The sequence below is a fragment of the Balearica regulorum genome, chromosome 4, assembly GCF_011004875.1.
Source record: "Balearica regulorum gibbericeps isolate bBalReg1 chromosome 4, bBalReg1.pri, whole genome shotgun sequence".
Classification (NCBI taxonomy): domain Eukaryota; kingdom Metazoa; phylum Chordata; class Aves; order Gruiformes; family Gruidae; genus Balearica; species Balearica regulorum.
The window spans coordinates 62,316,450-62,335,797 of NC_046187.1; the positions used below are offsets into that span (position 1 = coordinate 62,316,450).

Consider the following 19,348-nt stretch of genomic DNA (forward strand, 5'->3'; position numbering starts at 1 on the left):
AGAAGCGCTTAATTTGTGACCCAATTGTTGTGACAATCATTAGCCAAATCAGTGTTGTTCTGTCAGCTCCCTTGCTGAGCTAACATGATGTGGAAGAAGTCTTGCATCGTCTCTGGCTGTTCCCTGCCCCTCTAAGCCAGGGGAACTAACTCCATGTCCTTCAGCTGACCTTTGGTGGGGCCTTAGGGAGATGGGAGCGGGCTCCCTCTGCGCAAGGTAGAGCTTCTTGAAAGTTGTTCTGTGCCTTTCTCCATCACTTGTTGCTTTATACTGCAGAGCACAGATGCTGGATGTCAGGCCATGCGCTGGGATATGAAAATAGAGTTATTAAGGCTGAGTCTCTTATACCAGATGGAAGCATTCTGAAAGCGAAATCTAGACTGAACAATTTTGATTGTAATTGGAGAAGACAGTAACAGATCCATCATAACCTTGGTAACCTATTTGATTACTGAGTTTCAATGGGGAAATAAACATAACTGCTCCCAAATGTCTTCTCTCCTCTGCTTGTAAATGTGATGGACTGTTTGCTTTTTAGTTGATATATACCCCTGTACCTTTCCATGCTTGCTTTCATATTTATTGTAAGCTTTCTCTTCCTCTTTTACGTCCTCTCTCTCATCTTGGTATTTTTGCAATCTTTAAAATACTTACAAGCTTTTATTGTGTCATTGCAGAGCCCTCAGAGTAGAGATTTCAAAAATACTTAGTCCTTGTTAATCAATTTTTCTAGCCCCTTCGATATTTGCTATTCTTTATGTCCTTCCCTGCCATCTTGTCAGTAATGACATTCCCAGTATGCTCAAATGTCTGCAGCATAAAACTCTCGGTGGAGAGCACGCAGTGCAGTATTACACAGCTCTGGTGAGCACGGGAAGATACTATTGCCTTGCTGTGTTATGATATGCTGCTTCTCAGCATTCAGTTCAAATTTAACTGACTTACCCTGTTGCTGTAATTTGATGAGTAAAACGTGCTGTCCATTATCTCTGCTGTTGTGTTTAGAATTGCTGCCTCGTCTAGGTTTCTCACTCTATTGAGTATTGTTTGGGATTTATTTAAAGACTTCTGACTCTAGGAGACTTGCTGTGCCTGTGAGAGAAACACTTTCAAAAATTCATTGGAAAAAAAGAGCTTTCTTTGCAAGATAGAAATCTCTCATTTGATCTGGGGAGAGAATTAAGACTAAAAGTTAAATCCTGCAGGAGAGCTAACTGCAAATAGTATTTGTGTAGGAATTGGATACAAAAGAAGAGATGACCCAAGAAATGCAGTGGAAACTAAGAGTAGGTGATAAAGGCACTAAAGAGCTTGAAGCTTTTGAGTAAAGCAGAAAACGGAGTTCAGCACTAAAAGAAAAGATGTAGTAGAAAAGATACTCCTTGCCATTTTAAGCAATCTTAGTGATAGAGAAATTTCTGTGAATAAAGGACTAGGCCAAAATTGTGTCTTAGAACTTCAAAATCTATCTAGATGTTATCTTGAGTTTTCCATATTTTGTCTGCATAGCTTTTACCTCCTAGTTTTAGCTGTAGAGAAAGTAAAAGTAACTGTGAAGAGATGCTTGCAGGCAAGGAAATAGAGTTGCTATTCTTTGTGTTTACCAAACGGCAAAGACTGAATGTCCAGTACATCCTAGACTTTTTTTTTTTAAAACTATGGGATAGATTAGACAACTATATTTCACTTTCTTTTAACTCTGGGGGACGTTGTCCATTGCCATTAATGAAAAGAGACGACTGTATACAGGGTTACCGTACTAGTTAAAAATCCAGCTGTAGTCATGTAAGCAATTGGGCTTTGGTTACCTTAGTATAACAAGGACTCTCTTCTCAGCTGACTATCCCTGGCTTTTGTTTTTGTTTTCTTTTTCCAAAGAATTCTAGGTAATCGAGTGGCAGAACTAGAAAAGAAATTAAGAACTTTGGAAATTGCTGGCTTGTGGAGTCTTCCAGGTTAGTAAAAATTCAAGAGAACAGCTTCCATTATTTAGTTTTCAAGTGTATATTTGCATTTAAGAAAAACTTGGCTATAATTTTTTTAATGACACTTATTTTGCTTATGTGCTGTTCAGCACATTTGCAAAATTGGAAACATGTAATAAATGTTAAGTTGATACCAAAAACCACTAGACTCTTTAAAACTCTAAGTCAAATATGTATACTGGGGAAAAAAAAAAGTTTTAAATACTGGCAATAATCAAATTGTCTCCATAGTCTGCAGGCAAAGAAAGGGAACTATTTTATTTAAACAGTTGTATAAAATGATACACAGGATATCGGCCATTATGGTTTTTTAACAAATGTATTTATTAATTTTGTACTTTTTGGAACTACCATGGATTTTATTGCTGTATTTTTAATGTTTTTCTGTAGAATCATAAACTCTGAGAAATTGGAAATGTAAATGATCTTAAATTTTCTAGTCCATCTCTCCAGAACAGGCTTATTCCCTGTAGCATCTTAAGTATTGTATTTGGTTTTGAATTACTCAAGTAATGGGAGATTAATCTGCTTCCTAATAGACCTCGCTGTTAGGAAAATGTGCAATATTTAATTTACATTTACTTTTTGCTTCTTTTCTTCCCATTACACCTAATTGTGTCTTCTTTAACCACTGTAAATTATGCTTCTCCACTGTTGGTGTTTGCATCATTAGGCTTTGTTGTTTACGGCTTCCTATCGGTGCTACTGGGGGTGGGAGATAGTGTGGTTTAGGCTTCTAGTTTTTTGGCTCTGTGTTTTTTCCACCTGACCTTTCCGTCTAGAAGAAAACATTTGACAGAGCTGAAGAGACCTTGTGACAAACCTGTGCTGTTCAATCAACCCTTTGGCCTGCTGCGGTGCATTTCCACTTTAGCTTGCCTGTTGTAGGCATTCTCAATCACCTCTCTGGAACTGGCTCTCTTCTTGACGCTTTCCAGAACTGAAGGTCCCAAATTTGTTTCTATGGATTATTCTTCAGTTAGTCACCTAACATACATAGTATACTTAGTGCATTTGTCCCTCCCCACATTCTCCAAAAGATGAAGGTAAAATATTTGTCTAAGACCCTGCTAATGCAGTTTTGTACCTTAGTACAAATGTGTATCATAAACTGTAGGGTTTTGGGGGGGTTTGTTTGGGGTTGTGGGGTTTTTTGGTTTTTTGGGGTTTTTTTCCAAAAATTATGTTCCATGGAATTCATACACTAATAAATGCAGCATTTCTAATCTTTACAAAATATATTTAAAAAACTGGAACAGTGGGAACTTCTTGCACCATTGTTGGTCTGTGTAGGTAAGACATCAAATTAATGTTTATACAATAACAACTGTCTCTTTCCTTCCTTTCTTTTGCTGCCTGAAGGCCTGAGCTACAATGTCTCAGTGGGATTTGGGAGTAGGTTCTGCTTAACATATATTTTTAGTAACTGATTTTAGCAGTATGTTAAATATTGTCACTGCATGTAAATAAACGAAAATGTTATCTGAACATTTTTATATCGGCAGATTAATTGTTCAGTCAACTAAGTTACATGACCACAAGAGAATAGAGGCTGCTCTGCAAGACAGTTCCTTCCAATTGAGGAAAATAGTCAGAAAGTATGATCTTAAATAGTTGTAAAGGAATTTTACACTGGATTGCAAGTTCTCTTGAGCCCCAAGGTTTGTTGATTTGCTGCTTGCCTTTTAAATCAAGAGTCCACTTTTGTTTCCAAGTGCACTCTTAGTCCCAAGGTGGTCAGAAAGAGCCTTGCAACACCTGGTGGGTCACCAATTGTCTTTTCAGAGCGTGGAAAGCTGCCGCTCCATAAAGCAGCAGTGTGTAACAAATAGTGTGGGAACTACCCCAGTGGACTCTGCAGCTGAATATTGGCTCAGGTGAGGGGCAGAACATGGCGAGTATCTCATCTAGTCAGTCCGAGATCCAGAGAGAAAATTATTTGCCTGAACTTTTTGTCATTAGAAAAAATACGCAGATGAAAGCTGATGTTCAGTCTAGCACTCAAAGAAACATACATTATAAATTGCAGGTTTTTAATCTGAAGTTAATGTTCCTACTTAGACGTCATTGTCCATATAACATTTATAACATCCACTGTCACTAGGATATTAATATCTTCCAAATGATGTTAATAAACTTTATCCTATTGAAGAAAGAGCTTGACCACTTCTAATTTTTTGTTAGGTGACGTATTTGTCGTCTGCTTTTTGAGCAATGCATAAATGAGCTATGGGGAAGCTAATCAAGAGGAAGTGCGTGTTTAATTTTTGAAATGGTGAAATTGGTAGTGTAGTTCATCTTCTGTAGAGGTTCTGCCTACCACAAACTTTAGCTTCCTCTGTTTGGAAAATGGGCTTTAATTAAATGAATCTCTTGTGAGGTTCATTGCTGAAAAGAAAGCAAGCTTGGGCATAGATTTGGTTCTGATTTTCTTTTTCTGAGCCTGTTTGCTTTGAGAAGGAAGCAGAGAACATGATTATCCTGGTTTCAGCTGGGATAGAGTTAATTTTCTTCCTAGTAGCAGGTACAGTGCTGTGTTTTGGATTTAGGATGAGACTAACGTCGATAACACACTGATGTTTTTAGTTGTTGCCAAGCAGTCAGGGACTTCTCAGCTTCTCATACTGCACTGCCAACGAGAAGGTGGGGGGTGCCCTAGAAGCTGGGAGGGGACACAGCCAGGACAGCTGACCCAAACTGGCCAAAGGGATATTCCATACCATGTGATGTCATGTTCCATATATAGCTGGGGGTTGGCTGGGAGGCGGGGCAGCTCAGGAACTAGCTGAGCATCAGCTTTGGGTGGTGAGCAATTGTGCTGTTCATCACTTGTTTTTATTATTTTTTATTATTATTGTTTTCCTTTTCTTTCCTGTTAAACTGTCTTTATCTCAACCCATGAGTTTTACCTTTTTCTTTTCAATAGTTTCCCCCATCCCACTGGGCAGGGGGCAGTGAGTGAACAGCTGCATGCTTGATTTAGCTGCCAGCTGGGTTAAACCCGACAGTGATGTTCACAGAAGCATTTATTTCTTTGCTTTGTCTTAGGTATATTGTGGTTCAAATATGCATGCATAATATGTTACGTGTATTCAGTAATAGTACATAGCAAATGCCACCTTATTCCTCTCACACTTTGATCTCACTAGACATTCAGATAAGTAATTCTATATTTTTAAAAATCTAACAATTTCCTGAAAATTCCAGATTTCCACTGAAAACAAGCCTAAGAAAAGAGCCAACCGTGACTCAGCCTTTTTCTGTCTGGGATGATAAGAAAGTTTCGGCGCTGCCTTTTGCTCTGCAGTAATCAGCGTGGAGCAGAGGCAAGGTAGAATTAATGGGCTCAGCAGCTGCTCTGGATATAGCCAGTGACAGCGGCATAGGGTGCAGCAGAGGTTATAAGAGGATACCCAACCCTGGGGAAGAAAATGAAGAATTTACTACTACTGAAAACTTATTTATCTACTTATTTTGAGATCTAGAAAGTCCTTGAAAAATTCATTAAATAGAGGAACACAAAGCTATATAAGTTATGAAATTGAGTTTACATGGCAGCTAATTGAAATTCCCTGTGTGTAATCCAACTTCAGATCATGATTCACAGAATATAGTGCAGCAGTACCCCCATGTCCCTCCTTCATGAATGGGTGTGAGTCACTGTTAATAAATAAATATGCATCGGACTCTTTGGGCCACATCTGTTGCTTAGATGTGTGAATACTGAGCTTAGCTTTATTTTCTGTAACCAAGTTGGTTTTCAGAGAAAAATGTGAAAGTAAATATATTTACTGTGTAAATGCTGGCTGGAAGTCAAGAAGTTTCTTTTTTGAAGCTTGTCTTGCAATCTTCAGGGACTTTAGCTCAGGCTTTACTTTTTTTAATCGAAAAAAGAAAAAGACTCTGCTTTCTACTTCCTGTTATAGCCTCCCCCCCTCGATTTTTTTTTATTCATAATCTTTTTGAATTTTACTTCCTCTGTTGGATTCTTTTGTATCTTTTGGGATATGTGGCTACTTTTGACTGTGTATGAATATCTGTTGTATGTTTTCATACTACTAGTTCCCTGTATATTTTAGTTCTTCCAACTCAAAATTCCTTCACTATTATGGGAAAGTGTATTTGTACGGGGGCTTCTGCATTTTGAAATAGCCATTGGATTTGTTTTGGGTTTTTTTCTTTTTATTTTAATTAATTTTGCCTTACACTGGAGTGGGGGGTTCTCCACTGTTAGTTAATATTATTTTTTATTACTTGCTGTGGCAAAGGCAGAATTCTGATTCATACTTGATAGGGGGATCAAAGCTTGACAAGATCCATGTTTCAGAAGCATTAATTGCATTCATATTGCTGCAGTATATTATACCCCAATGTGTTAAGGATCTAAAAATTTCATTAATACCTTCAGGATCAAGGTATTAACAGCCAGTGCTTTCAAAAGTAGTTAGGGATTGGGGTAGTCCAGTTCAACTCTATGGGAGTGGCTCAACTTTCATTATTTCTTTGTAGGAACCAGAACTTTCTCAAAGCTGGATTTATTCTGGGTATATTTATTCTCCTGACCTGGTGCTCTTTTTGAAAGTCTTTGTCTTGGATGGGTGATTAGATTTAGGATGTTGCCTTAAGGTGAAACGTACAAACAGATTTAGAGGGGAGAAGTGGTTGTTACCTAAGTGTCGGTTCTTATGGAGATAAATAGAGCAGTAGCTCACCGCCTCCCCAGCCATTACTTATCGGCTGGCAGTTGTTCTGGAGGCCACACAAACATCACGCTTAGCTGATCTTGCACATTTCCTGCCATTTCCCCTCTAGGTTTAAGGTAGTGTCAGTCACTGAAAACATGAGCATCCTGAATAGTGGAGGACTTCCTAAAGGATCTGCAGGTGTTGCTTTCCATATTGCTAAGATATGTAAAGACTAGGTATCTATGGCAGAGTCCTCAGCTGAAGAGTTTCTTGCACTATTTTGTCTGCAAAAGAGCTGGAAAATTGCCCTTTTCCATTTGGTTTAAAACGAAAATGCTCAGAAATATTTTTGGAATTTTCAGATCGAAATCCCTCCTGTTCCCCAGCAGTGTGTACTTGTTTGCTCCCTTAGTTCTTGGTTATCCTAACCTTTTAATATTTTTTGTAGGATAATATGTCTGTGAGTCTGAAGTGTGAAACTACACGTGTGATATGAGCAGGTTCATCATTGAGGCAGAGTAATAGAGAGTAAAGAGTCAGTGCTGAACACTTGCTGGTAATAGCATGCAAATGATCCATTACTCTTCATAAAACTTTTGGTATGATCTGATTATTAATATATTGAATCGAATGCTAATTGCTAATGCAATTTGCTGCATGTAGCATCTGGTCTTCTTTCAAAATCTGTCCTTTACTCAGTACTGCAGGTAAAAATATACACCTTTTCTATATTTGACTTGCATATTCCAGCTCCAGTACAGAGTATCTTTTTCTGTGCTGTAGAAGGATCATTTGAGATGCTTTTCCTGTTCTGTACTTTTCAATAACATGTCAAAAAAATTGTAGGGTATGTTTGAATATCATTAGTGCACAATGGATGCAATTGGTGAATTAATAGTTCTAAAATTTTGATTGTTTCAGGTGGAAAGGATACCATAACATTCAGTGACCCAACCTTGCCTGTTATACAGCGATCCAGGTCACCGTTATTAGCGTTTACTGATAAGCCACAGAAAACCGAAGTACAAGGTGAGCCCCTGGAATGTAAGGAACATGATGAGACCTGAGCACTCATTTCTTTCCAAATAAAAAGTAATAAATTTTCATGCTGGGATAGCAGAAGGCAAAGTTTCAGTGGTCACAGAGATTGAATAAATCATCCACAAGTAAAATGGATAGATGGTCCCAGTACAAATAGCAAAGAAACGACTGAAAAATGACCGTTGAATAGACTGCACAGGGCTAGGGATCAGGTCGTACACCTCAAAGAACTTTCCTGCCAGATAACTTGATACTGTAAGAAGTTATTCATGCCATCTATGTTACAGTTAACTGCCTCCTGCTCTTTTTCCCTCAGTTAAAATGCACAGTAGGAAAGCAGTCTGTGGAACTGGCTTAGCACTTTCCTGCATTATAGCTGATATCTCGATGAAAGGCTTCCTGATTGCGCCCGGTAAATTGAAATACCCGACTCATTTTCCCAGAGAAATTGACTGCTTTTTTTATAGTCTTGCATGTGTTTTGTTAAAAATCCTTCACCAATAGCAAGCTTTAACATCTTTCCAGAGGCAAACTTACCTTTATTTGACAGTACCAGAAGATAGTGTTTTGCTGATAACCTTGATTTATTTTTTTCCCTTAGTTTTTCAGAATAGATCGGGGATGGATTATTATGCTTGCCTATCGGCATTTGGATAAGCTCTTTCATGGGCATAACATTTTGGTATGCCCAGATCTTACTCAGCTAACCATGAAGCATCATAAACAATTTACTTGTTAGTCCTGAAACTAAATAGATTGTGGCTTAATTTTGACTTTATTATCCATGTCACCTTCTAATAAAACTTGACAGCTAGACTGATCGTGTTTTTTATAATCTTGATCAACTGATATTTTTGCTAAAAATAAGAAGTGAAACTATAGTGAATAGTTTGCCGGTGAGTAATAATAAATCATAAATATTCATTTTTTTCCTGCTTAATCATTGATTTTTAATTACATCTGCAGTTACTGCAAGTATTTACTTGGTGGCATTATGCTCTTTCCTTTATGCATTTGTCCTAGGTAAGGTTGGTATTACAGTTTTGATTAAAGCTGCCTGTCAAATCTCATCAGACCCTGTTTCTGTTGCTTTGTAACACTGCCAAACTTTAGCTCTGGGCTGAAGCTTTCCATGCTGTGTTTTCTACTTCAGCCGATTTTTTTAATGTCAGCCAGATCACTTTTTTGTGTTAAATTCTGATGACCACGTGTTTTGTGGGTTTTGTTGTTGGGTTTGATTTTTTTTAAACATGCAAGCATTTAGTGTATCTGTAATTGAAAGGATATTGAAATCTAGGGAAGAAGTTTCCACCCTGAGAAAACAGGCTGGAGTCTTCACCCCATTCTAAACCCTTCACTTACAAATCTCACCTGCTAAAAACAACAAAAAACAAACCAATGATTCTGTTGAGCTTGCTTCGTGGCACCAACACTGGTAAAACTCTGCATGCACGATTCTTTCAAGATAATGTAAACCTAGGGGGAACAAAACCTGGAGCAGAGAGGAAAGGAAGGCTGAGATCAGGACTCTCAAGGGATGGGAAGACTAGAGTAGATGGGGATTGACAGAGTCTGAGTGAGAGGGGACCTGCACCTAGCTGAGCAGAAGTTGAAGCACGGGAGCCGGGGGAATCAGAGTGCTGACAGTGAAAGCAAGGTGGGATAAAAAAAGATTGAAAGATGGGTGAGAAATGGGCAGAGTGAGTATAGGGACTGCAAAATCAAAGGGATATAGGGCAGGAGCAAAGAGCTAGCAGGGGGAGAGAAGAGTAGAAGAGAACAGCCTTGGAGAGCAGAAGGCAGACAAGGATTAGGGCTGTGGTAGTCATGGGAAGAATCGGCTCCCAGTAGGTTGTCGCCCTCTTTCCTCCTCTCCATCCCAGAACCGTAACAGAGCCAATGTCAATCACAGAAATCCTGTCGTTAAACTGGAGTAGGTTAAGAAATTACTGTTCTTCCTGCACAAGCAGCTTGGTTTTCCCTTTACACGTGGTCCTGTATACCTGATAACCTGCAGTGAAAACTCAGACAAAACTCACCTCTGTGATAGTTTAAATAAACTGGGCCAACTTTTCAGTGACACAGATGAGCACACATATACTACCAGCTGTGCAGGGGATGCCATAGCTTCCAGCAGCAGGTGGAGCAACAATAACTCCTATTGCTCCAGATCTTTTTTCTGGAGGCTGTTTGGAGCTGCCATCTTCCCTTTGAAGCCTGGAAAGGAAGCAGTGTGTTTTCAGCTGTAGGGGCACATCCCTCTGATTGGACTCACACAGCTCCTCTGCACTCAGCAGCTATGTGGGAGTGACACCGAGTCACCTTTTGTGCCACTCTGCATAGAGGATGACTGTCTGCTGTTGAGTTTTGGTGCATATTGCAATTTTTCATCAATACAGTGTACCTCCAAGGTCTTAGGGGAGCTTGGCAGCTGGGAAGAACATAGGAGTGTGTTCATCTGCCTTTGTTTACCGAGCAAATATGCACTTGGTTTAAAAGTATTCCAGAAATAAAAACAAACCCACTTTTATTTTTCTGTTAGTTGAATGATCAGTTGAGTGAAAACAGTTGATAAGCAGAATAGCAATGAAATTCTTGCATATCTTTAAATACTAGGCATGATGTCACATCGGTCAGCAGCTATGGTCCTTTAAATAGTATCATTGATATTTGGCGCCTGTTTGGCACAGGAAATGTTTTTAGCTTTTGCACTAACTTACATTCTTTATCAGAACTTTCTATAATACATCAAAAGCTGCTCTAGCTAGAGCTACAGATAATCAGAGGGCTTTTTCAGGCCTTTTTTATCTGATCTATCTGCTTACCCTGGTCTCATCAAGGCCTCTTTTAGTCTGTACTTGTTATTGTTCTTTCAGTTAAGCTGGATGGTAGAAGTCTGTAGGATATACTGTGCAGTTCCTGTGTGAAAATGCATAATGACATAGTACCATCATATAAATTAAAGACCGTCTTGTGCCACCAAATCTCACTTTATCCAATTCACAGGATGGATAGTGTCATGGGATAGATTGTACTTGAGCATCACAGCTGCTAATGAACAGCTATTTAGGTTTTTTTCCTCTTCATTGTTGAGTGCATTGTTCCTGCTGTATTGCCTGTGTGCTATTTCAAGCATTCCCTGAAGACAACAGTACTCTTTTTCTATGAACTTTTCTCTGGTGATACAGTGCTTTGAAACAATTTCTCTTCAGAAAATTGCAGCAAGGTGATGGGGTGGTGTTATGCCACCGTAGAGGGAGGAAACTGAGGCACACAAAGAATAAGGTAGAGTCCCTGCTAATTTAGAGTGCCAATTTGAGGTGCATCAGTTTTGGCTCTTTTTGGAGCACTTTAAGTATGTGTGTTGATGAGCAATACTGCAAATCCGGCTCCTACGTTTCCAGCCGAGCGCTCAGATAATGAGGATTAGATCATGTGGGTGATCACCTTTTGAACGTTAATTTATCCCTGCCTTTTCCACAGACTTAAATTCCAGCTCTTCAGAGTAGCATTCCTAGCTTCCTTAATGGTAGCAAGAGGGTCTGTTCCCATCACGCCAACCTTTGTCTCACTCACTCGGCAGCTCCCAGATTATAAATGAGGCGGCTCTGACAGAGGCAGTAGGCTCCCGTATTGTGCAGATCTGGTCCCTCCCTGCAGCCTCGCTGTCCCATGCATTGCGTGAGGCAGGATTCCTGCGGGAGAAGTAGAGCAAATGCTCGTATACTAAAAGGTAATGCATCTGCATGACAAGAGTCATTTTAAGCTGCCAATGCAGCCATACTTCTGGCATTTCCTGATTTTTCTTACTTGACTTCACAAGCTTATTTTCAGTGAGGCTTTTTGTCCTTAGCTGCGATGAGGACAAATTCTCGCTCTTTCACAAAGCTGTTTGTTTACACATTGCTATTTTCTCTATTCTGACACTTTGTTCGGTGTTTGCCTTTTGGTATAATGGTATATTTAAAATTCTTCCACTGCTGCTTTGTTTGATGCTGTTGCCTAAATTAGAATAATCTTTTATGTTAGGAGAAATGTTGCAGGACCAGTAACGAAACTTCATTATTGGCTGAAAGCCTGTGAAAAGCTCCAAATAAATGGAACTTGTGTCAACCCCTGAAAGTGGTAGCGATGTGGGGATTAATGTTAAGCTGTGCCAAAAATTTCTGTAGCTGAGTGCCTTGCTTAGAGTTGATTCTCCTTTGAAAAAGTTTTCCTGACCCTGCTCTTCTAGAGTATGGAATCGTCTATGACTCTTCTAGAATTGTTGGTGTTGGGGAAAGAGGCTTCAAAACAGGGCCAGATCCAGCAGGAAACTTCACGTTGATTGCTTATTATCTGAGAAACAGGCCTGGCATGGGATAGGGTATCACTCTTAGAAATTCCTTACTGAGATAAACATCTCTGTGATCTGGCACTGGTGGTGATGGTCATCAGGTCAGATATATAATAAATACCTGCAACCGACTAGAGCATCTCACTGTTGCATTTCTCTTTCAGCAGAACAGAAGGGAGAACATGATGAAACTTGTGCTGTTGCAAGTGAGTCCCTGGCTCCAGAGGGAACAAACTTAAATAACAGAAACCAAAATAAACATTTTTATCCTTCATTACCCCAGCTACGTTCTGAGGAAGAAGAAATAAACAAGCTCGGAAGTCAGATAATTAAACTGACAGAGCAGGCAGTTGCAGAACTGGAAGGGAAAAGAGCAGGCACTTCTGCAGGGGAGCAGAATGTGGTGGCTGGAGCAAAGCTTAATGGTTCATCTGAGGGAGAGTTCCCACTTTCCAGCCCTGACCCGTCTGACCCCACAGATCCCTCAAACTCCGAGAATGAACAAACAGCTGAAACTGAGGCCCTGAAAGACAATGACGAAACCTCAGAGAGTGACTGTGAAATTCCACACGAAAGAGGGGATGGAAATAGCAGCACCGTGGATGTGGTGCATACTGAGGACCCTGGAAAGTGTGGAGGGCTCAGTGTTACAACTGCACGTACAAATAACAGCTTTGAGGAGCTCCCCGAATCTGAAAACAAGAAACCATCTGATTCTGCTGAAAACTGTGAATATTTGGATAACAGTTTGGCTTGAGGTATGAAATCCAGGCCCTCAAGCATCTCACTGTAATCCTTTTGCAGTGTCTGTGCTGCTGTGAATATGAAGGGTGAAACAGTGTGCCATAGGGTTGATTTTCACATTGAATTGTTTATATTTGTCTAATAAAGGTGTTTTTCTGTTAGTTTTGGCTATAGTGCATCAAAAATCTAAATTACCTAAGGGAAAGAATTAGTGATGAGGTTTAATCATGTTGTTTTTTTGTGATGATTTGAAGTCTCCACGTAGGTTGATATAATTTATATTAATGTAGCAAAGAGACCAATGAAAATTTATCATATTATCACTAGGCTTCTGTAACATGTATGGTCCTAGTCTGGACTGTATTTTAACGGTTAGAAGTGTCTTCCAAGGATGAAAAATTGGGAGTGATAAATTGAGAAGCGTCTTAAGGCTGCAAGCTTTTGCTTGTTTCTCAGACTGCATTCCATTTCTTGTTACATACAGTGACTGGAAGTACATCCTTAGAATAAAATCACTATTCCCTTATAGGAAGTTTCTGAAAACCATCCCTGCATGTATATGGTTCGCTCATTACAAACCTTTATATCTTCTCAGCTGTACAAAATTTTTCCTTTCCTCCCCCAGCTCATCCCATGAAAATGCAAGGAGTTTTTTCACCAGATACCGAGAACCCATTTTAATGAAGCTCTGAAGGAAACATCGTCAGAGAAGCCAGAAGCCTTTCTGTGAGAAACGGCAATGCTGTTCCAAAGCAAGGAGAACAGCAAGAGGAGAACCAGTGATGCCCTGTCCACCTACTGGGCTCGCTCAGTTACTGGAATTGCGTTCCTCAACTTACGGGAGCTGGAACAGCCCTCGGGCTGAGTAACGGGTGGTAGATTTCAGCCTCCTCCGTCTGTGCCCTCCTTTTTAAAGGAATCTGTGTCTTTTCTATTTTCTTATGTTTCGGAATGAAGGATAACTCTTCCTCCTTTCCTCCTCATTTCACCAGTCTATGGTGTGGTAGGTGGTTTATTTGCATTGTTGCCGCTTTCTTAAACTTCTTCCCATGTTGATTTTTAGTCATAGGAAAATGTTCCTATAATAACTGGGGAAAAGGGAGGCTGCTGTGTCATTCCCTAGCTCGCTCCTGATGCTGGAGCTGTGCCACTCTGCTCCTAGGAAGGCAGCAACAAGGGAATACTTAACGTTGAAGTTAGCAGCTGTTGGAGAAGGGGAGGCACGTCCTTCCTCTCTTGTTTGTAGCATAAGGAATAGTCTCTGCAGCTGTGGAGCTTCTATGGGCCAGCAGCCGTCAAGGCAATTTTTCTGCTGGCTTGGGACCTAATTGTCTGTAAATGTTCATTTCTCACTCCTAGAACTTGAAACCAATCAGAGAGAATTAAACCAAATTTAATAAAATACTACTAATAAAAAGGAAAATCCCTCCCAGATTGGGTCCTTCTTTGACAAATAACTGCCAGCTGCAAATTTTTACAGCCCACTTGTCAGCTACTGAATAAACAGAGTTTATATTAGCAATACTGACAAACTCTTCTGTATATGGAAGATGAGCTAGCAGGTGCTGCCATAATCAAGGTGTCAGAGTCCATGAACAGTTTGTATTCAGCAGAAGAAAGGCTGTATGTAAATGATTACATATAAATATAAGGAATGATAGTGGGAAGGTGAAAAATGTGGCTTGTCTCTGTTCTCATGTGTTTTCCTTAGCAGGTGTGTTCACGTAACCCTTTCAGTGTCTGTCTGCAGGCAAGAAAGCCATACTCAGAGTGCTCCTCAAATATGTTTCCTTTCTCTTTAAAGGTAATTTGACATTGCAACATTTCACTGATACTAAGCAGCAGCCCTTAGGAACAAAAACCATCTGTATATTTAAGTGTATTTGAGACATGAAGCAGTAAAAAGTTTTTCTTTTGTTATCCTGATCACCATTTAAGTTCCTCATCACCTGAAAAACCAAGAAGAGTTTAAGTATTTGAAAGATTCTTATGCTGTTCCCATTAATTGTAACTGACTGCATTATTGACTCATTTATATGACAGTACTGACAAGTCGGAAGAGAAATAGCTGCAGAAACTGAAATCTCTGGGAGAATGTGGCAGGATTTTTTTCCTTTAATGCTTGAATGTCACATGAAGTAGCATTTTATTCAAGATGTATTCTTTTCCATCTTTCACACACTAATCCCGCACAGAGCTAAATATCAATGCAGTCAGAACTGAGGCAAGTGAATAAGAAGGTCAAGATTTCATGTAGCTGAGCTCAGAAATATTGAGAGTGCTATATTGTTTCCCTGTCCTGTGTCTTTCCTGACCCACAGTTGTGTGAGTTAGCATTTTGCTCCTGGTCCATTAACAGCCAGTTAATGCTAGTAATTAATGAAAAGCTTGGTGCAAAAATTCAAGCAGGTAGAAGCAGTGCCGGACCAACAGCTTTGCAGTGCCTCATTCCTTGATTCTTTTAGTATGTTTTTTCTGTGAGAACATAGCGATGTACAACCCAACAATTAGGCCATCTTGGTAATTATTCTCAGACCATTCTCCCTTATATGCCAATTTTATATCTTTGCAATCATTAAATTCCAGTGAGATATCCAGATCTCTGGAAACCTAATTTTTAGTGCTGTATCACTGTTGCAATACTGTCCCTCCCCTTTCTGCCCTAGTCAATGTGTATTCTAGCTACGTCTTTAGCCTTCTCCCAGGAACATAAGACTTCAAAGCCAGGAGACTTGTAAGACGTCTTTGCTGCACTACATGATAACTAATTGAATATTCTTGTCAGTATCTTCCTTGGATATTGCTTTAATTGATATTGTTGTGCTATTAGAACAATGGGGTTTTTTTTCCCAGTAAATTAATCAGTGTTTTGTTGTGGAATCAATACTACTTCAGGTTTTTTTGGCAAGGAGGGGGAGTTGGGTTTGGGTCTTTTTTTTTTAGACTTGTGTTCCCTTTTTCTAGGACTTTAGAAATGCATATACTGCATCCAGACATACATACAAGTCTTTTTGGTGTTGCGCTCTGGGGAAGCAAACTGGGAAGGGAATGTTGTGGCAGGGGTCTGGAGAAGATGCATTTCACGAACTGATTTTAAGGAGGTTGTCTCACCTAAAAGTGAATTCATGCATTATCTGTGAGAAGGATTTCATCTGAAAGTACGATGTTATGGTTATTTGAAGAATAATGTTCACTGAATTTGTAAAATAAGCGTGTGAAAATGACAGATTAAGAAGCATCCTTTAGAATGCTGCTTCTTTCTAAGTGAGACTATTTTTAAGCATATGGGAATTTGTATAATAAAGACAGTAGAAATTCTTTAATCCATATGAGCTCAGGAATGTATTTCAAAATCTTAACTGAGATTAAGTTGAAAGTCTGCTATGTTTCTAAAAGATAGGATTTTGTTTACCAGCTTCTGTTTTGTAGTTTTACTTTCTAAATTATGCAGTTTAATTTATTTGCAGACCTCTCTTTTGTTGCTGCCTGGATTAACTGCACAACATGGTTCAACTATATTAATAAATTTTGTCATCTTTAATAAAAACATTTCCTAATACGCTTATTCTACCTGCTTGTTTCCTTTTCTCAGTATCAGATGAATGATAGTCATGAGGTAGCCTTTTAATATTTTCAGTGAGTTGTGTTAAATTTAAAAAGTAAAGCTTGACTGAGTGAGAGTTTTAAGTCTGAAAATTATCTGACTTAAATCTTTTCACTGTCACTTCTCCCAGTCCAAATTAACTGATTTACTTCCTACATTTTTGTATGAAGAAACACACTCAGTATTTTTTGGCTTTGAAAATAATATTTATCTCTGATTTGCTAGCTTTATCATCATTGTCTAAGCAGCATTAAAACTTTTGTCTACAACTTAGTTACTGACAGGCACAAACTAGAGGCTTTAGGGAATTTTTGGTGAGGAGTGACGGTAAACTGGAGTGTTTCTTAAGTCTGCTTTCAGATTAACCAGTGTGACTTGGCTGTAGCCATGTGGACAATTTAACATAGTTAAGAAGCTTTTACACATGTTTGAGAATAAAACCTGGAAATACAAGGAGAATAATGTAATGGATCTAAAGTTTAAAGCAGAAATGTCTGTACTTTCCCTTACTTTTAGGGGAAGTCCATTATCCGGGTCTTGCAACACAACACCCGACACTGTTGAAAGCACAGAGATCTTTTTGCCTTTCAGATTTCCAGCTAAATACAGGATAGCATCTAATGTGAGGCAATTATTTTTTTTTTTCCTTTGGTATCTAACTTAGGATCCCTTAAGAGCCCCTTACAGCACACAGACTCTTTACAGACTATCCTTAGCACTCTTACATGCATTCAACTCCCAAACTGCATAAAAGGGAATCTTTTTCTCTTCAAGAAAATACATCACAATGCTGAGTTGATGCTGCTTTTATTGATGGGCTTACAGAAAGGAGGCTCTACAAAGTGACAGGCATTTCTTAGAGGAGCAAGCGCATGGAAATGGGAATCCTTTAGCCATATATCTTAGTGGCCAAGGGCACAGCCTAAGGTACTTCATGCTGGAGCCAGCTTGTTGGTCTTCACTTAAGCCTGGTTCTATGTTCGTCTGTTGAGCCCTCTCTTCTTCTTGTCTGTAACCTCAGACAGTTTCTCTTCCCACAAGTTCTTTTTGCATATCCCGATCACACAGCAAGCAAGACGTTTCCCAGCATTTCCATTTTCCAAACTGGCCTTATTGTTGCCCTTGCCCATGTCGTCTTCCTGCTCGTGGATCACAACGGATCTGCCCATGACGGAATATGGACCAAACATAGAGGCAGAGAGATTTGTTTTGTATTTCCTGATTTTGCCTTCTTTAGGAAAAAAGTTGCCAAAATCCCCTGGGTGACGGGGGTGATTCACGCTGAAAGGGTTATAGTGTCCTCCTGTAGAATCACAGCCGTTGCTGAGGTCCCCAAGCTCGTGGATGTGTATAGCTCTTCCAGATTGATTATCATCCAATGGAAACCCATCCAAGTAAAAAATGGCTTCTAATCTTCCATGTGAGTAACACTGTCTGAACAAGACTCGTCCAGTCACTTGTGGCTTGTCAGCATCTATTTTGGAGCTGGGCTTCATTTCACAAGTGGCGTAAATCATCCCATCAGTCTCATTACCAGGCAATACCGGGTAGAGCAAATTCTGCCAGAGGTCATTCACTTTTTTCTCTATGTCGTGAAATGACTCTTTGCTTGGATCAGTTTCTTTGTCTGTCGTGACATCAGAGGCAGACAGGGCAAGCCCAGTGACCAGGGAAAGAACCAAAAGCATCTTGGCAATTCTGAGCCTGCAAAAGGTACAAGAAGCTGCAAAGAATTAAGGGCTTTTCGCAGCAGCGTGGCTGGAGAAAGGCACGCAGCCTGTGGCAGGCAGAGCAAAACAACTGGAGCATGGTCCCAGTGGACTGCTGCTTTCTAAGTCTGTCTAATGAACTGAAACTAAACCAGAATGCATACGTATGTTTAAACACATACAACTGACACACATGACTAAAAGACTAGTGATTTTACATTGTACACTAGATCTCGATCTTAAAAACTGCCTTTTTTTCTCCACAAGAAGCAAGTAAGCCAAAGTGGTGTTTAAGCTATTTTTGAGTTTGTATTGAGACTTTTCTCCTACTACAAATTCCAGCAAGACAGTTTGCCAGGAGGCTTTTTTTGGTCCATCTACTTAACCACTAGTTAGGCATTACAAATGAAAATGAAAAATCCAACCAGTTGATTACCTTGAGAGTTGCTGTAGAACCCCTCAGTAGTAGCTCTTTGCCTCTGCTCCCCTAAACCGAGATGCAATCAGACAGAAAGGCAGCCGCTGTTTGAAGTTGATGCTTAATGGGAACTGCGTGTTTGTGTAAAAGTTAGGTAACGCTGGCTCAGGGGAGGCGTCACCGGGAGAACTGTGGGAGGGAGGGAGGGAGGGAGGGAGGGAGGAGGAAAAAGTTTTAGGCATTTTCATTTGGGGCAGGGTGAAGACTTTGTCCTTTCTCGGCTAGTTTGTTACTCTGGCTCTCAGTCCTCACTGACGTTCTACAAATGGGAAAAAAGTTACCAAGCTTTTAAAGCAATCTTCCTTTTGATGACTTCATGTGCTTATTTGAAACAAGTGACCTTCAGCATGCAGTGAGGGGAGAGGAAGGAGCTTTATTAAGGCACAGTTGGGCAGTTTGCTCACTTACGTGCTGGTTGTCACGGAGCTGGTTTGCATTTTTATTTCTTTATTAGCCAAAATTGAAAGTGGTGCTCGAGCAACATAAACTGTTCCACATGGACGTATACTAAAGTGTCTGTGGTTTTAAAACCTGAAGGGCACAATTCAAACTGTCGGATGTTGAGGTACATTTCAGCGATGCTTTTCTGTAAAGTTTTAGGGCTCCTCTCTGCTACCTTACTTGCCAACTTATCTGCTCCACTGAAGTAATTTGTTTTGAGACGGCAGTGATTTCTTTCCAAGGAGAGAAGTAAGCAGTACCGAGGCAGTGCAACATCAAACTGGGGCACAGAGAAATTGTTTCCCAGAAGCTGGCTGGAGCACAG

The 19,348-nt window shown here is 39.8% G+C and overlaps 2 protein-coding genes across 9 annotated transcripts in view; one reads left to right on the forward strand and one right to left on the reverse strand.

Annotated features, from left to right (window-relative positions):
- CCDC149 (coiled-coil domain containing 149) overlaps positions 1-16,350 on the forward strand; it is a 54,148-nt gene extending 37,798 nt beyond the window's left edge. For 2 of the 7 annotated variants that reach the window (XM_075752394.1, XM_075752388.1), the window contains 5 exons: positions 1,879-1,955; positions 3,348-3,380; positions 7,592-7,699; positions 12,212-12,805; positions 13,417-16,350. In XM_075752394.1, coding sequence (XP_075608509.1) covers positions 1,879-1,955; positions 3,348-3,380; positions 7,592-7,699; positions 12,212-12,804 — 811 coding nt within the window. In that variant the 3' untranslated portion in view covers position 12,805; positions 13,417-16,350. The remainder of the gene's footprint in view (positions 1-1,878; positions 1,956-3,347; positions 3,381-7,591; positions 7,700-12,211; positions 12,806-13,416) is intronic. The other 5 variants (XM_075752389.1, XM_075752391.1, XM_075752390.1 and 2 more) reach the window with 5 other exon arrangements.
- An 836-nt stretch (positions 16,351-17,186) lies between these two features.
- Positions 17,187-18,717, reverse strand: SOD3 (superoxide dismutase 3). 2 transcript variants are annotated; one of them, XM_075752386.1, is made up of 2 exons: positions 18,541-18,717; positions 17,187-18,118 (listed from the first exon to the last, which is right to left on the reverse strand). In XM_075752386.1, the coding sequence occupies exon 2, from the start codon at positions 18,081-18,083 to the stop codon at positions 17,370-17,372; it is 714 nt and encodes a 237-aa protein (XP_075608501.1). In that variant the 5' UTR covers positions 18,084-18,118; positions 18,541-18,717; the 3' UTR covers positions 17,187-17,369. The 2 variants fall into 2 exon arrangements, with proteins under 2 accessions (XP_075608501.1, XP_010308409.1); XM_010310107.2 differs by having other exon boundaries at positions 17,187-18,099; positions 18,541-18,710.
- Between the last annotated feature and the right edge of the window lie 631 nt (positions 18,718-19,348).

Bases quoted from the DNA above. Each gene is read 5' to 3' on its own strand.
- SOD3 (XM_075752386.1), bottom strand. From the start codon at position 18,083: ATGCTTTTGGTTCTTTCCCTGGTCACTGGGCTTGCCCTGTCTGCCTCT.